This window comes from Copidosoma floridanum, unplaced genomic scaffold, assembly GCF_036245765.1.
Source record: "Copidosoma floridanum isolate Cflo_tuat_1 unplaced genomic scaffold, Cflo_Japanese_pri ptg000033l, whole genome shotgun sequence".
Taxonomy (NCBI): Eukaryota; Metazoa; Arthropoda; class Insecta; order Hymenoptera; family Encyrtidae; genus Copidosoma; species Copidosoma floridanum.
Window position 1 is genome coordinate 5,885,710 of NW_028321910.1, and position 14,012 is coordinate 5,899,721.

The 14,012-nt window shown below is 32.2% G+C and overlaps 1 protein-coding gene across 1 annotated transcript in view; it reads left to right on the forward strand.

The window, feature by feature from the left end:
• The first annotated feature begins 3,949 nt into the window (after positions 1-3,949).
• LOC106644776 (luciferin sulfotransferase-like) overlaps positions 3,950-14,012 on the forward strand; it is a 304,205-nt gene continuing 294,142 nt past the window's right edge. Inside the window, exon 1 of the mRNA XM_089597539.1 lies at positions 3,950-4,168. Coding sequence (XP_089453665.1) covers positions 3,982-4,168 — 187 coding nt within the window. The 5' untranslated portion in view covers positions 3,950-3,981. The remainder of the gene's footprint in view (positions 4,169-14,012) is intronic.

The window sequence follows — 14,012 nt, forward strand, 5'->3', positions numbered from 1 at the left end:
GTTCATTGTCACTAGTGTGGCTACTGTAAATAAAAGTTCTCTTGTCTAGAATATCTTTTCTGTCGTGCTCGAAGTTGTTTTCTGTGATGGAAGAATAAACGTGTCTTGAAGTTACTTCAACAATTAGTTCTGTCACCTCAGGACAACTGTCTGCGGCTACCGGAGAAATATTTGTTGAACTTTCTCTTTTTGATCAGACTGGAAAAATAGTAGTTTCATGATTTTTATCAATCAATCGCTTTAGGATTCTGCAAGCAAAAAGGTTACGATATGTATGCATTATCGAAAAATAATGGGGAAAAATATACAACAAATTAATCGCGCTACATTATCGATTGCAGCGAATTTAAATTTCATCAAAACATCAACCTAATTTTACGGAAAGGGCTCTTACAAGATTACCGTTTCTGTGAGTTGTATTTTTGACGATATTTTTTTCTACATTCGTTTGACCCCATATTTTCACTTACAAAAATTTCAAATTTGGAATCAACGCAGTAGAGTAGAAAAAAACGTATTGGTTATTTTGCTTGAGATGGAAATGAATGTGGTTGTGTTTCGAAATGACTTCGGCTGACAGTACAGTAAGATCACGTGATATAGGCAAAGCATTGATAGCAGACGGATGTGCCCCACCTCCACTTTTACCGGAACACTACAGAAGCCACGGTTATTTGAAACGCGGCCCAGGTCAGCTTGATAAAAACTTTACAAATTAAATATTACATAACTAACCTAACTCTATCTTGTAATTCATATCATTAATACCTACCAAAATACGGGAAAGTTACAATTTTACTTACGATGATCTTTGGCACTGAAAGTGAAATATACCTGTGACTCAAATTTACTTCATGTTATACTTACAAAAAAGAATTTTCGTACAATAAACCTATATGCAGTAAAATATATTAAAAAAATATATATAATTCTTAAAAATCAGACTGGATAAAGATATAAAGTACATTCTACATGCCGATTCAAGTCAGAAGGGCGCGGTTGTTGTGTGTTGGTGCCCAAGTCGCGTATAATGTATTTTTTACCCAGGGCGCAAAGTGCAATTTTGCGCACAGTAAATCACTTGGGGCCTTAAGGCAGAGAAGTACTTTGGGCCTGGAGGGCGCAAAAAACTTTTCTGGAGCCATGGGCAGAAAGTCTGGCCCGAGGGCGCAAAGCGGCAGTTGCACTTTGTGCCCACGGTAAGAAAAAGTTTTTTTCCGACCTCGGGCGTTTTTTAAGGGTCGCGTGTGCCCTCCGTAATAAAAATAGAATTCGCTACATAAGTGCCATCACTTCGTGGCTACCTTACGTCCCAAAATAGTTCCAGAGACGATGGCTTATCCGACGAAAACTACTATTATTTTAATGGTTGAAATAATGTTCATGTACGTTTTTAACGAGTGAAATTCTAAATAAAAATGAATGACGGTTGTCTAAACTCAGATAAACAACATTTTTTTTTCAAATGTTAATAACTAATAAGTATTACGTAAAGTGGTTATAAATATTTATATGATAAAGTGCAAATGAAAGCAAAGGACTGTAAATGAACGAATGATTTGATGTTGCTGACTACTTTGTGTTACAATTATTTATTATTATTATTATTATTATTATTATTATTATTATTATTATTATTATTATCCTTTTCTTCTATGCATTAAATTGTTTGTTTTAGATTTTTACCTATTATAAGAAGAATTAAAAGTTTCACAAAAAAAGTCTTATGTATATTAGAAAGTAACGTAAAGTTGGGAAACATCAATACTACTGTTCTCAATAGCACGTATCGGTCATTCGTTTAGTAGATGAGATATGCATGCTGCAGTTGTTCAGTAACACCTTGGCCATTGTCTAAATACTCATGATACAATGAGTACAATGCTAGAATAAATGCAAATTTTTCAGAGTAATTTTCAGAGTAAAACACTTATCTTGAAGTTAGCGAAGCACCCAACCAGTGTTTTTCCAATCAAAAACATCCAGGTGGATTTCCACTTCAAAATCCAGCTAGATTTCCAGGTGGATCCTGGATTTCCAGCTGGGGAAAATTTACGTAGATTGACTTGGATATCCACCTGGATGGGCTGGAAAATCCACGTGGATTGACCTGTAAATCCAACTGGATTGGCTGGAAAATGTACGTAGATTGACCTAGATATTTAACTGGATTGGCTTGAAAATCCACGTGCATCGACCTAGATATTCACCTGGATTGGCTGTAAAATCCACCAGGATTAGCTGGAAAATCCATGTGGACCGACCTGGAATTGGCTGGATTTCCAGCTGAATGTTAAAGTGAAAATCCACCTGGATAGTTTTGATTGGGTAATACTAGAGTAGAATACATCAAGGTGACCAGGGTTGTTGAGTTCATCTGTTTACAACTAAAAATAGGACGATGTCTGTGATAAACTTAAAAAATCAAGAAATATTTGTGTAAGACTCACTCATACAGGTGTGTATTACTGAACGTGTACAATTCATACAGATATTGTGTTGTTACTGAAAACTTGGAAAATCTGTTACAGGGGGTACATGCTCGAATATTGTAGCTTTAACTGCTAGAAGATGCTCCTGAGAGACAGTAATTTTTTTCACACGATTCACACGAAATATTTCAGTTACATAGTTGTTGCTCAATCATACGTGTATAGATTTTGTTACGACTGCAAAATGTACTTACATAATGTACAAATCAGATGTGTGCTCTTATTGTTTACTGCAGTCTGCATATACTCTGCGAACGTCAAATTATACATAATGGACTGCTGTATGCAACAACACAGCAGACGGCAAATTTCAAGGAAACATGAAACACGAACCTGCCCGGCCAGCTGACGACTGATGACGTCCCATAGTCGGTCCGTGTGGACTTTTCCGTACTGTTTTATCCAAAAAAGTGCACTTGCTAAATGTCAAATATTTTGACAATGATACCTGAGCGTTGTTCATTTAATAATTATATAAAGATTCTCTGAAGGAAAACTCGTTCTAATAAGTCTCCGGTGAGTAAGGTAAAAAACTGTTATTGAGGTAAGTCGGCACAGTAGACTATACGCATGCCCTTAAGGAGGCTTGGGTGATTTTGAATTAAATGCTGGCTAGATCTGAAATTCAGAAATTATATAGATAAAGTTTGCTAGATTTTTTCAGGAAAACAAAATAGGTAGGTCAACACATTTATTTTCGAGAAAATCGCTTGTGAAAATTCGTCATTTTAACACGCAACCTTACGGAACCCGAAATTCAAGAGACTACCGTACAGCAATAAAAAGCTGTGGGCCCACACATTAAATTGGTACATGTACTTGAAAGTATAAAGAATCTATTATTTAAAAAAAAGAATAGGATCAATACGTTAAATTTGAGAAAATAGCGAGGAAAACATCGAACATGAGAATTGTTTTGTTCACGTACTGTAAGTGCGCATGCGCTGTACATTCATAAACATAAAAGCATGAAAATTGAAGTCTAACACAAGTATAGGTATATAATAGCAGATGAGAGCAAAAGAGTACAGTGTTGTCAGCTTTATTGTGGCAGGGCCGTCATCTTTACACAAGGTACCTCGGGAAAACTAAGAAATTTTTTAATATCGATTTTCCCAATGACTTTTCCGCGTATTATTGCTATTTTGTTCACACATGTGTATAATCAAAATGATTATAAAAAAAATATTACAAAGAATTATTTGTATAACAAGTACCCCACAGGGACCCCTCAATAGATACGACACCAAACGCCCAAGCCTCCTTAATGCGTATATTATTTTAATCGCTGTGTGTAGACGACGCGTGGGGGCAAGAAAAAATATTTTACGGGAGCATACACAAGTCAATTGCTGTACAATCAGTTAAATCGTTATCGGTTCAAGGTTTATTTCAAATCAAACATTGCAATCACTGTGATAAAGATTTTTGTAACATAAGAGTGCAGAGCTTTAGAGTTGTGAAGAGAGTTCACGATTGTGTATCAAAAATGCAGGAAATTAAAGAAACAGATTTGAACGTTATGGCTCAAAATAACTTACAGGAAAAAATTCGAACAAACTTTTATGAACTTGACGGAATTTTTTTACCCGAGGAGTTCAAGCTGTTTGCCGATGCAGTTGAGAACTTTGAGGTGTTTGATGACGACGTTTATGTGTGCAGTTTTCAAAAATCAGGTTTGTTACTTTTCAGTTGTCCTGTCTTTTGAGAAGTATTATCAACATTTTTTTGCATAAGTCAAAGTCTCCTTTGTTCTATAAGAAACTTTCTTACGATTAAATAAACATTTTGTAACTCATAGCAGTATAAATCGTGATAGTAAGTAAGTTTGATATTCATCTGCAATACATGCACGTGTTAACAAAGTTAAGGAGTTAAATTTAATTAAATTTTTTATTTTTGACTTAGGAAGCTTACGACCTCAGTTTTAAAATTAAATTTTATCATTAAAAACAAAAGCTTTTATGATATCTATAATAATAATTTTAATGAACATTCTTTGCAATAACTAGTGTGATTTAAGTCAAAATATGAAATTAGTCATTATATGAAACAAAAGTCTATAAATTGTGAAAAATATGTTTTTTTGTGCTAAATTTACTTGAGAATCTTAATTTTTTGAGTGTATTAAAAAAAAATGTAAAAAAACTTGCTTACAAAAAATTTAGTATAGGGCTCGTGTGATTTGAGTTGAAAAGCTTATCTCAGAGGGCATTAGGTAGAAGCGACTCTAGCCTATAGGATTGGAGCATTTCATAACAGAAAATATATCTGTACCTACAATAGTTCGGAACCAGTACAGACATACTTTCCAAAGACTAAAATCTCTAGCACCCTCTGAGCTAAGTTTGTCAGCGCCATAAAAATAGTAGCTAATTAAGCGAAGAAAGTTGACAGTCATATTAAATTGTAAGTAATAACCCAAGCAGAAATAATTTTGTTTGATAAGTTAATAACAATTATTTTTAAAAATTAGTAGGAAGTATAAAAAAATAACAGTTTTTAATGTCTAGATTTGAGACAAGTAATAAGACTTATTATTCACAATTATCTGTCACAAGTTGTTATTAAAACTGGTCAATACTTATTATTAGTCATTGTTTTTTTTTGTTTTCTAGATCGAACCGTACAATCGTGCTCATAAAGATTATTATTTTTTATTGTTTTTTTCTATCTAATATAAAATATAAAACAATGAATATAATCTATCATTAACAATTATTAATAGCTATTAATTCTTTCAAAATCTTAAAAGTCAAGTATCAAATAGTGATCATTAATCATAAAAAATGTTTCTAGTTGCTACTTTTTTTTATGTTTCTATAACGAAATTCATGACGGAAAAAAAAAATAATAAAAAATAATAAAAAATAATAACTTACAACAATACTTATCAAACTTTATTATAGTCTCAAATCTGGACTTTATAAAATATTACTATTAGTTATTTTTTTTTTTTTCGTTACTTTATCACAAAAAAATTTTCCGCTTGGGAAAGTAATTATTTTTTAATGAGTGAGATTTGATGTAGCCCAACTAGTTCACAAAAATATGTATTAATCATACGGAAATATTACTGATATTGTCAGCTTTATGCTTCACTGTGTACTTTATAAACCTACTAAGAGTTGATGAACGGTACTCTCCAGGCACACATCTTTTCAACGTTAAAAAAAGGTGAATCAACTAAAGATTATAAACATAGTGTTGTAAAACGGTGAAAGAACACTTTAACAATGTGAACAAGTTTTTGTTAAGCCTTTTTTTTCATATTTTACAAAGAAAAATTGAGGGCTATCCGAAGTCAATTGAAGTTTTCTACTTGATCTGTGAAATCGTCTTGATTTTATAACTTTGTTACATTATTTATGTAATAACTAACTATTTAAAAAAAAAAAAAAAACCACGTATATTTCTGTCACTTCAGAAAAAAAGTTCCAGTCCTAATTTAGCGATATATTTTATCTTCAAACTACAATGTAGTGTACTAAAATTAGTTTTGAATTGCCGTTTGATTTAATAAAAAGCATCGACACTTTTTTGCGTTGATTTGCAAATTAAAATGATTATTTGTAAGTAAAAGAAATTAGCTAAACATTGGTCAGATAAAAAATTAGTTTATCTAATAAAAACGAATCAGAGATACCCTATCTACTCATGTAAAGTAATAATTTATTTTATAATCAACATTCCTAATATATTTTATTGACAAAAGATAAGGTGCCGTACATTTGCAATGCTCTGTAGAACAGATACAGCCTGATTTTAGTTTAAGATTAAGCACAATAAAGAAACGAAAGATAAAAGTCCGATCATAGTATCATTATTACACAATTATTTTTTATCTTTTGCGATGAATTGTCATTTGATTCAACCGAATTCATGATTTCATTATTTCGTAAAATGTCAAAAGTAGGCGTCGATACTTCTTCTTTTAGTTAAATTAGTGCTTGCTCAGACAAGACAAGACAAAAACTAGAAAAAAGTGGTATTAAAAAAAACGACCACATCAAAAATTACTATGTTTTTAAGAAAGCTGAGACATACTCGCTATGTTATAAAAATTACTAAACTACATAGTAAAACTAGATTATGTACAAGTTTGTTATTCGACAGAGTAACATTTACTCCGTCCAGAAATAATTTTTACATTCAAGTAAGAGAAAAAATAAACATATACATATATATATATATATATATATATATATATATATATATATATATATATACATATATATATACACATATATATATAAATATATATATTCATGTTATCTATGGGCAAGAAATATACATGTTAGTAACACAAAATTACGATACAGTTTTTATTTAACAATGTTTTCGGATGCATTTTAACAATTTTTTCATTTTAAACAATATCTTCTATGACCAAGGATTGAACCTCCATCCTTCGGCTTCCGAATCAGGCTCCATAACCACCCCTAGTACTGCAGTCCAATAAAAATCAATAAAGAAACGATAAGTTTGATTGCACAAAATGAAGACCCAACAAAAATTTTATTGCTTCCTATTTGCCACTTATATGGCAAATTTATTTTATTTGAGTTTATATTAAAAAGTCCATAATTTGTTTTCAAATAATAGTTTTTAAGATCGTATTTTCAGAGCCAAATAAATAGTTTATTGGAGTTTACAGAAATAACATTAAATCTAATCGTATGAGGTAATCCAATAACCCTTTGAATTTGTACTGAAAAGAATTTTGTTGAACCATAAGAAGATTTATCAGATCATTCTTATAATTTTTTATTGTATTTTATAGTCAAATCGCAATTCGTAACCATGCTTGTGATATTATCAAACGTTCGCAAGTTTATACTGAATGGGGATTTACGGGTGCAAAAATCGAAATTAAGCCAATAGCCTGAATAATGTATTGGAATTTATTTGTCTCTCCTGATTCATCAGTGTACATAAACTTTTTTTTTTTAATTATATTTGATTTTTATGTGACGATTCCCATTGGTAACCTCATCGTATTTTTTATGTGCGTTTATAGTTATTTGGTAACGGATATTTTAATAACTTTTTCTTATTACTAACCAATTAAATTTTTACTGAAAAGTATTGTCGTAAACCGTTAGCTTATGTATCTTCTATCAGATATGTCAAATGTATCAGGTAATTTTTTTTTCTATTTTTTTTTTTATTGCAATTTAAAAGAAGAGTGCATTTTTCAACTATGCTTATAAAGTTAACATATGTTAAGAATTCTACATATCCGAATGGCGATATACGGGTGCAAATACTGATGGCCGTAATCTATTGGTATTTATTTGTCTCTCCCAGTTTATCTGTGTACACAAATTCATTTTGTTACAAATTGCGTTTAATTTTTAGGCATCGATCCCTTTATCTAAAACTTTGTTTTTCCTTAGGATACTAGTTAATTTCAATTACGCATGTATGTTGTCACAAGCTTTAATTCTCCTACACGTAACGTTTTCTAATGATTATTGTTTTTGAGTTTGCTAAATAATAAATATCTACATAAACTAATGTGTAATATTTGTTATTCATTTTTGCAGCTTACATCATGTGTAAAAAGTTTACAGCTGACGAAAAAACATTTGAAAAACGTGTTGGGACTCATCTGTAAAACCATCATGTAACTTATGCTTTCAATACGATAATTGAATTCTATATAAACTTATCGTATACAGCCCATACATTATTATTGGTAAATAGTTAACGTGTTATTTGCAATGTGGAATTTAGTATGAGTTCGATTTTATATAGGAATTAGTCAACTCTTATTTCTATATAACTATTTAGAAACACTTTAACTTATAACTATATTGTCTTCATCAGTTATTTGTTTTTTAATGTGAGAATCACCATTTTATAGCATATATAGTTAATTAATCTCATTAGGTGATTGTTGCATACTATATGTAACTAACCTAATTAATTTTACACGCACTTTTTATAATCTGTACGTTGGATTATTTGTCTGTTATTTTTTGTACAGTTAGCGCTTATAGCAAATGAAATTTTATTGATACTTATCCAGTTTTGGCTATAAAACATACATATATATGAGTACAAATCGTAAAACTATAGGCAGACCCATGTCGGTCATTATTGATTGCAGTACTTTTAAAATAAATTATTTTTTATGATCGATTTTAGGTTTAGTTTAATGTACCGTCTTCTGCAGTAGATGATTTTTTTTCTAACATCGAATCTTATACAGTTTTTAAAACAGTAGTTTACTACTCAAAACAAAACAATAAAAATAATCATATAAATAGCTGTTAAGCAAAATAATTTCCAACAGATTTCAAACAATCGCGTGCAGAAATCACGTTTTTCTCATAAATTCCAATAAACTTCATCGGCCAAAAGGAGAAATACAGGTATATCTACAAATGACGATAAGAATCCATAAGAAACTGATCATGTAGTAGTACCAATGCTGTTGAAAATCATAATAGAAAACAAATACACCAATTTAGTAGTACCAAATAACTACAATTGAAATTGGGCAGGGATTCTCAATGAGAACCAATAATATCAATGCTTTAAATCGCTGTTATATATAATAAAAACCAATATTTCCACAAAAGTATCGTGCCGTGTTCGGATTTTCCTTGTAAATTCCAATACAAAGATAAGTTTTAATTTAGGGCTTTTAGATTTTAGATGTACCTGCAAAGTTCAATAAAAACCCATTATGCAGTAATCTCCACAATTATTTATTTACTGGTCAAATCTTATAGGATACTGTATGGTACAGGCTTGTTTAACTCTCAATAAATGCTGATATATTTCCCTGAAGCTCCAATAAAAGTCGCTTGTTGTGTATACAGCTACATTTATTATTTATTAAATGTTTGCACATTATCATAAAATCACATTGATTAATTGTAAGGTATTTTCTGTAAACACCAATAAATCATTGATTTACTTCTCGATAGTTTATTAAAATGATAGTACTGTCTTATAAAAATTTTAAAATTTAGTAGCGTAAAAGCAAATAAAAACATGATTTAAATGACGTAACCAAATCCTACTATGACCAATTAAGGTGAATATAATACTTACTGGGCTTCTCTAGTAGACTCTTATAAAAGTAACTAGCAGCCCCCCGTCTCAGCTTCGCCCGAGACTCACTAAATAAAACACCGAAGTGTGTTGACATGTAATGTGAAACATTTTCAGTTAGCAATTTTACACATATTCCTGATACATCTCAGAACAAAAATCTTCTTATTAAAAACATATTTTTTTGGAATCCATATAGTTTATTTGGTTAAATAATGAGGTGTAAGAATTCAAAAAAATTATTATGCTGAAAAGTACCGTGCGTTCTTTATGCCATAAAATAATCGGTGGCTATAAGAAGCCGTTGATTTACAGTTTCTTCCGTGTAATTCACGAAAACGGCTATTTTTTAAAGCTGTTAAGATTTTAAGCCCCCAAAAAATTTATATTAAAAAAAAATTTTTTTTCTCATATCTCACAACTTTATTACCAGAGCAACAAAGTCCTGGACCTTAAACCCTACATTTTTATTGCCACAAAAACACAAATACATTTTCTACTTATTAAACAATCTGAAGTAGGATCTTTAAAGATTTTAGAGATTGCTGTGAGGGTACAATAAAAAGCTGATCTTTCACGTAATGGACTATTTAGTTGTTGATTTTGAGGCTGCTGTTTCAATCTCGATAAATTTTCTGCGTCAGTTTCTTGACGCCTAAGTAAAATTGTATTTATTAAATACACTTGAAGTTTTTTTTCCGATTCACCCTCTTGCGACTTTTGGCATGCTTTAAATTTGTGTGACCCCTAAAGTGTGTTTTCTGTCAACTTTGTTAAGTTCTAATATATTTGTTGGCAAGGTAGTTGGACGTCCGATGGCCCTGAAAAAAACCGGTGAGCTTTTTAAGTTAACTTTTTCTTGACGGCAGTTAACAGCAATTGTGACTGACTGGATACCTCAGAGTGATCTTCTCTGGCTTGCTGTTGAAGACCCAGACTGATTGGGAGAAAAATTACAAAGTCCGAAGCTTTGGGGCTAGTTGTAGTGCTCTTTCCCAACGTCTCCCGGTATAACGTCGAAGACGTTGGTGTCTAAAGCACCTTTTGTAGTTGCAGATTCAGTTGTTTTGGTGATCTTAGATGGGGAGATTGGTTAGTGATACTTGTCCAGTGGAGGCTGTCCCGTTGGCTCAAGTCTTTTTTCCTACATAGCTGTTATAGGTTTGCGCAACGCAGACATTGGAGAGGACCAGTGATTCCTGGTTGAATGCTTAGAGTCGAGAGGGTAATATAGGGTCGTCGATCACCAGGTTTTCCAGCCTTGCGTAGAACAACTCCACAGGTGATGTCTGCTAGTGAATGGCTGACTTAGTTGAATAATGGCCGTCTTTAGTTAATATAGTCTTTTAGTCGACGAATCGCTCTAGGAAATGGTAATAAAAATGTATTTGTTGGCAAGGTAGTTTACACTTAGGTGGATCCTAAAAAAAACCGATGAAATTGATGGTTAAGTAGGGAACGTAAATACTTATAATGGCGCTAAAAAGCGCCAGTGGTGAAACTTCCAGGCTATTCTTATTCCTGATGATGAAGAGCTGGCTACGGTTGCTTGATTTTTACTCTGGGAGTCTCGATGTACGGAGACTGTGATGGAGGAAGGTACGCTGCTGACCAAAGAATATCTCGTCTCGGGTCGTTCCCCGGATAACCAACCGCTCATCGTTAGACAGGAACATGTGGGTAAGCGCATTGGGGACGCGACGACCAAGATGGTAGCCGTTGTGGCTGCCCATGCCCCTTTAGGGCTCAGAGCTGTTTTCCCTTACTTTGCTTACATTTGTGGCCACAAATTCTCTAACTGCACCAGGGAAGATGGTGGGACTACTGGGACTGCCACACAACTCTGAAGAGTTGGTGCAGATTGTGCTCTTGCTAGATGTGTCTCCTGGAATTGTGGCAGAGATGGCATCGGTTGGAATCAGTTTTTTTTTTTTTTTTATTGTACTCATTGAGTTTTAGGGTACATGGACACCTAGGTTCCTTCCCCCTTAGAGAAGAGTGTCGTCTGTAACCGGGATACCCAGCTGCAAGACTATCATAAGCATTCTCTGTGCAGCTTGTTGAGTTGCCGAAACTCGACTACAACACTATGGAGATGCTCCAGCCTATTATAACCACACTTATTTAATTATGTTGCAGGTAGCTTCAATTTTATGTCGACGCCACCTAGCGGATTTTACTGAACTAAAGAGAAAAGCTGGAATATTTTTGCAAAACTTTGAGCTCATTTATTGCTATTGTTAATCAATTTTTTTAGACATAAATTATGCTAAAACCATCTAGGAAGTATCATGAATCAGTGTGCAAAATTTCAACGAAATCGGTTCAGTAGTTTTCGCGGTTAGCGATTACAACGGTTTTAGCGCTTCTGCTTTATACATTAGTAAGATAATTCAGTGCCGTCTTTTTTTTTCAGTTGAATAAAATCCAATACAATCTATTAGTATTTAATAAATGTTGAAATGTTTTCCATAAACTTCTATAAAAGTTGCTTGTTATGTATACAGCTACATTTCTTATTTATTAAATATCTGCATATTATTATAAAATCACATTGGTTAATTGTAAGATATTTCCTATAAACGCAAATAAATCTTTCATTTGTTATGGATTTTATATGAAATTACGGGTGCAAACACACATCACAGGCTTTTAAAAATTTTTTTTATTGGTTGTTATTGGATTGCAGTACTAGGGACTAGACCATGTAATGCTATATGACCACGGTATGTTAAATTTTCATGGAATGGAATTTTTGGAATATACTTTGAATATTTTGAGTACAAAAATACCTTCTACGAAACATTATTGTGTACGAAGGTGGTGCAATTATCGTGGAAATGAGTATCCCTATGTCGATTAGGTATGATTTTAATTGATATTTAATGAGTTGACAATAGTTCAAAATATCTTACGGCACAATACAATAAAAATGATACATAGGCTGGCCAGCACAAGACTGCGCTTTTACCGAATCTTTCGATTGTTTCAAAACAACTTACTTATACGTATACGCTGATTACATCTGTAACATCACTTTTACATCGATGTTTTACGATCTCACACTTATTGATAGTCCATATCTAATACTCAAAATATAATTGTATATAAAAAATTTAGAAAAATCATCCTGCAGTGTATTTTTTTTAAATTTGCTGTGTGCAAATGTATTGACAACATCTGATGGTGAGCCATTGCGTAATTTCAGGACTTTTGAGGATTTAATAGATTATAAATAGTGAATATCACAAGTTTATAGATTTATCACGACAGCAAACGTAAAAGCAACAATAATTTTATCAATTCTGAATATCCTAGGTGTGTGTTATGTACAATGTTAAAGCAAAAAGTTACTCTGACAGCTGAATTATCATAACGAAAACGCCACTCAATCCAGTATAATAACCTTAAATTGTAGTATCGAAGCAGAACAGACTCATCTAGACCGTGAAGTTACGTGGGTTCGACGTAAATGACAGTAAGTGACATGTTCACTAGCTTTATTTTATGAATTATCATTCGTATGATTGAAGATTATGTTCAATATCTTTTTAATAAAAAAGCTGTGAATTATGAGTTTATGGTGATAATAATTATCTTCCTTTCGGTAATTCGAAATATTGAAAAACTCAATAACACGCAATCAATAATGTTATGAGTCCTAAAGAGTCCTAAAACTTTGGATATTTCTCCCACCTAGAGCTCTTACATAGCTTCTTCTACTTCCTCCAAGGACTTGCACACAGCGAATAATAGGGTAGTATTACATGCCAGTGAATGTCTCTCCCGGATGTTCATCACACATAGGTTTTTTTACAGATATTATTCAAACATCAAACGTATATTGAAATAGCAAAAAAATACCCACAAAAGTTGCAGCTCGTTTGACTGTACTATTATTTTATATATGTTACGTTGGAAAAAATTGATATTTAATATGTAACCTTATAAAAAATAACGTTAAATGGCATTCATATGATTCGTAGGAATCTCACAATTTTTAGAGTATAAAAGATTACTTTTAGATAAACCTATCGAATTTTTTAAAAGACCCACTAGTTGGTTTTTAAATGTATTAAGAAAGAGGGGATGAAGTGCATATGTGCGTAAAAACATGTATGTCAGCACATCCACATGAGAAAAATAATTGCTAGTTTTACTGCACACATTAGCGTTTCTTTCACTTCTCTGAACTTTTCCCCCACTAACAATGTGAAGAACGTCCTTGAGGACGTTATCTACTTTTTTTTTTTTTTAAGTAGCTAACTACGTTATCGACGTCAAGTCAATGACTGGCAACTTCGCATATTAATTGTTATGTATACATACATATATATATTATTTTTGTACAAAGTTATCTGCTTCTGCTCTCAGCTTAGTGTCTCGTGTACCTACATGTGTGTACATGCAAATCATGTGTTTGTGTTTTTACGTCTAAACAACAATATCACT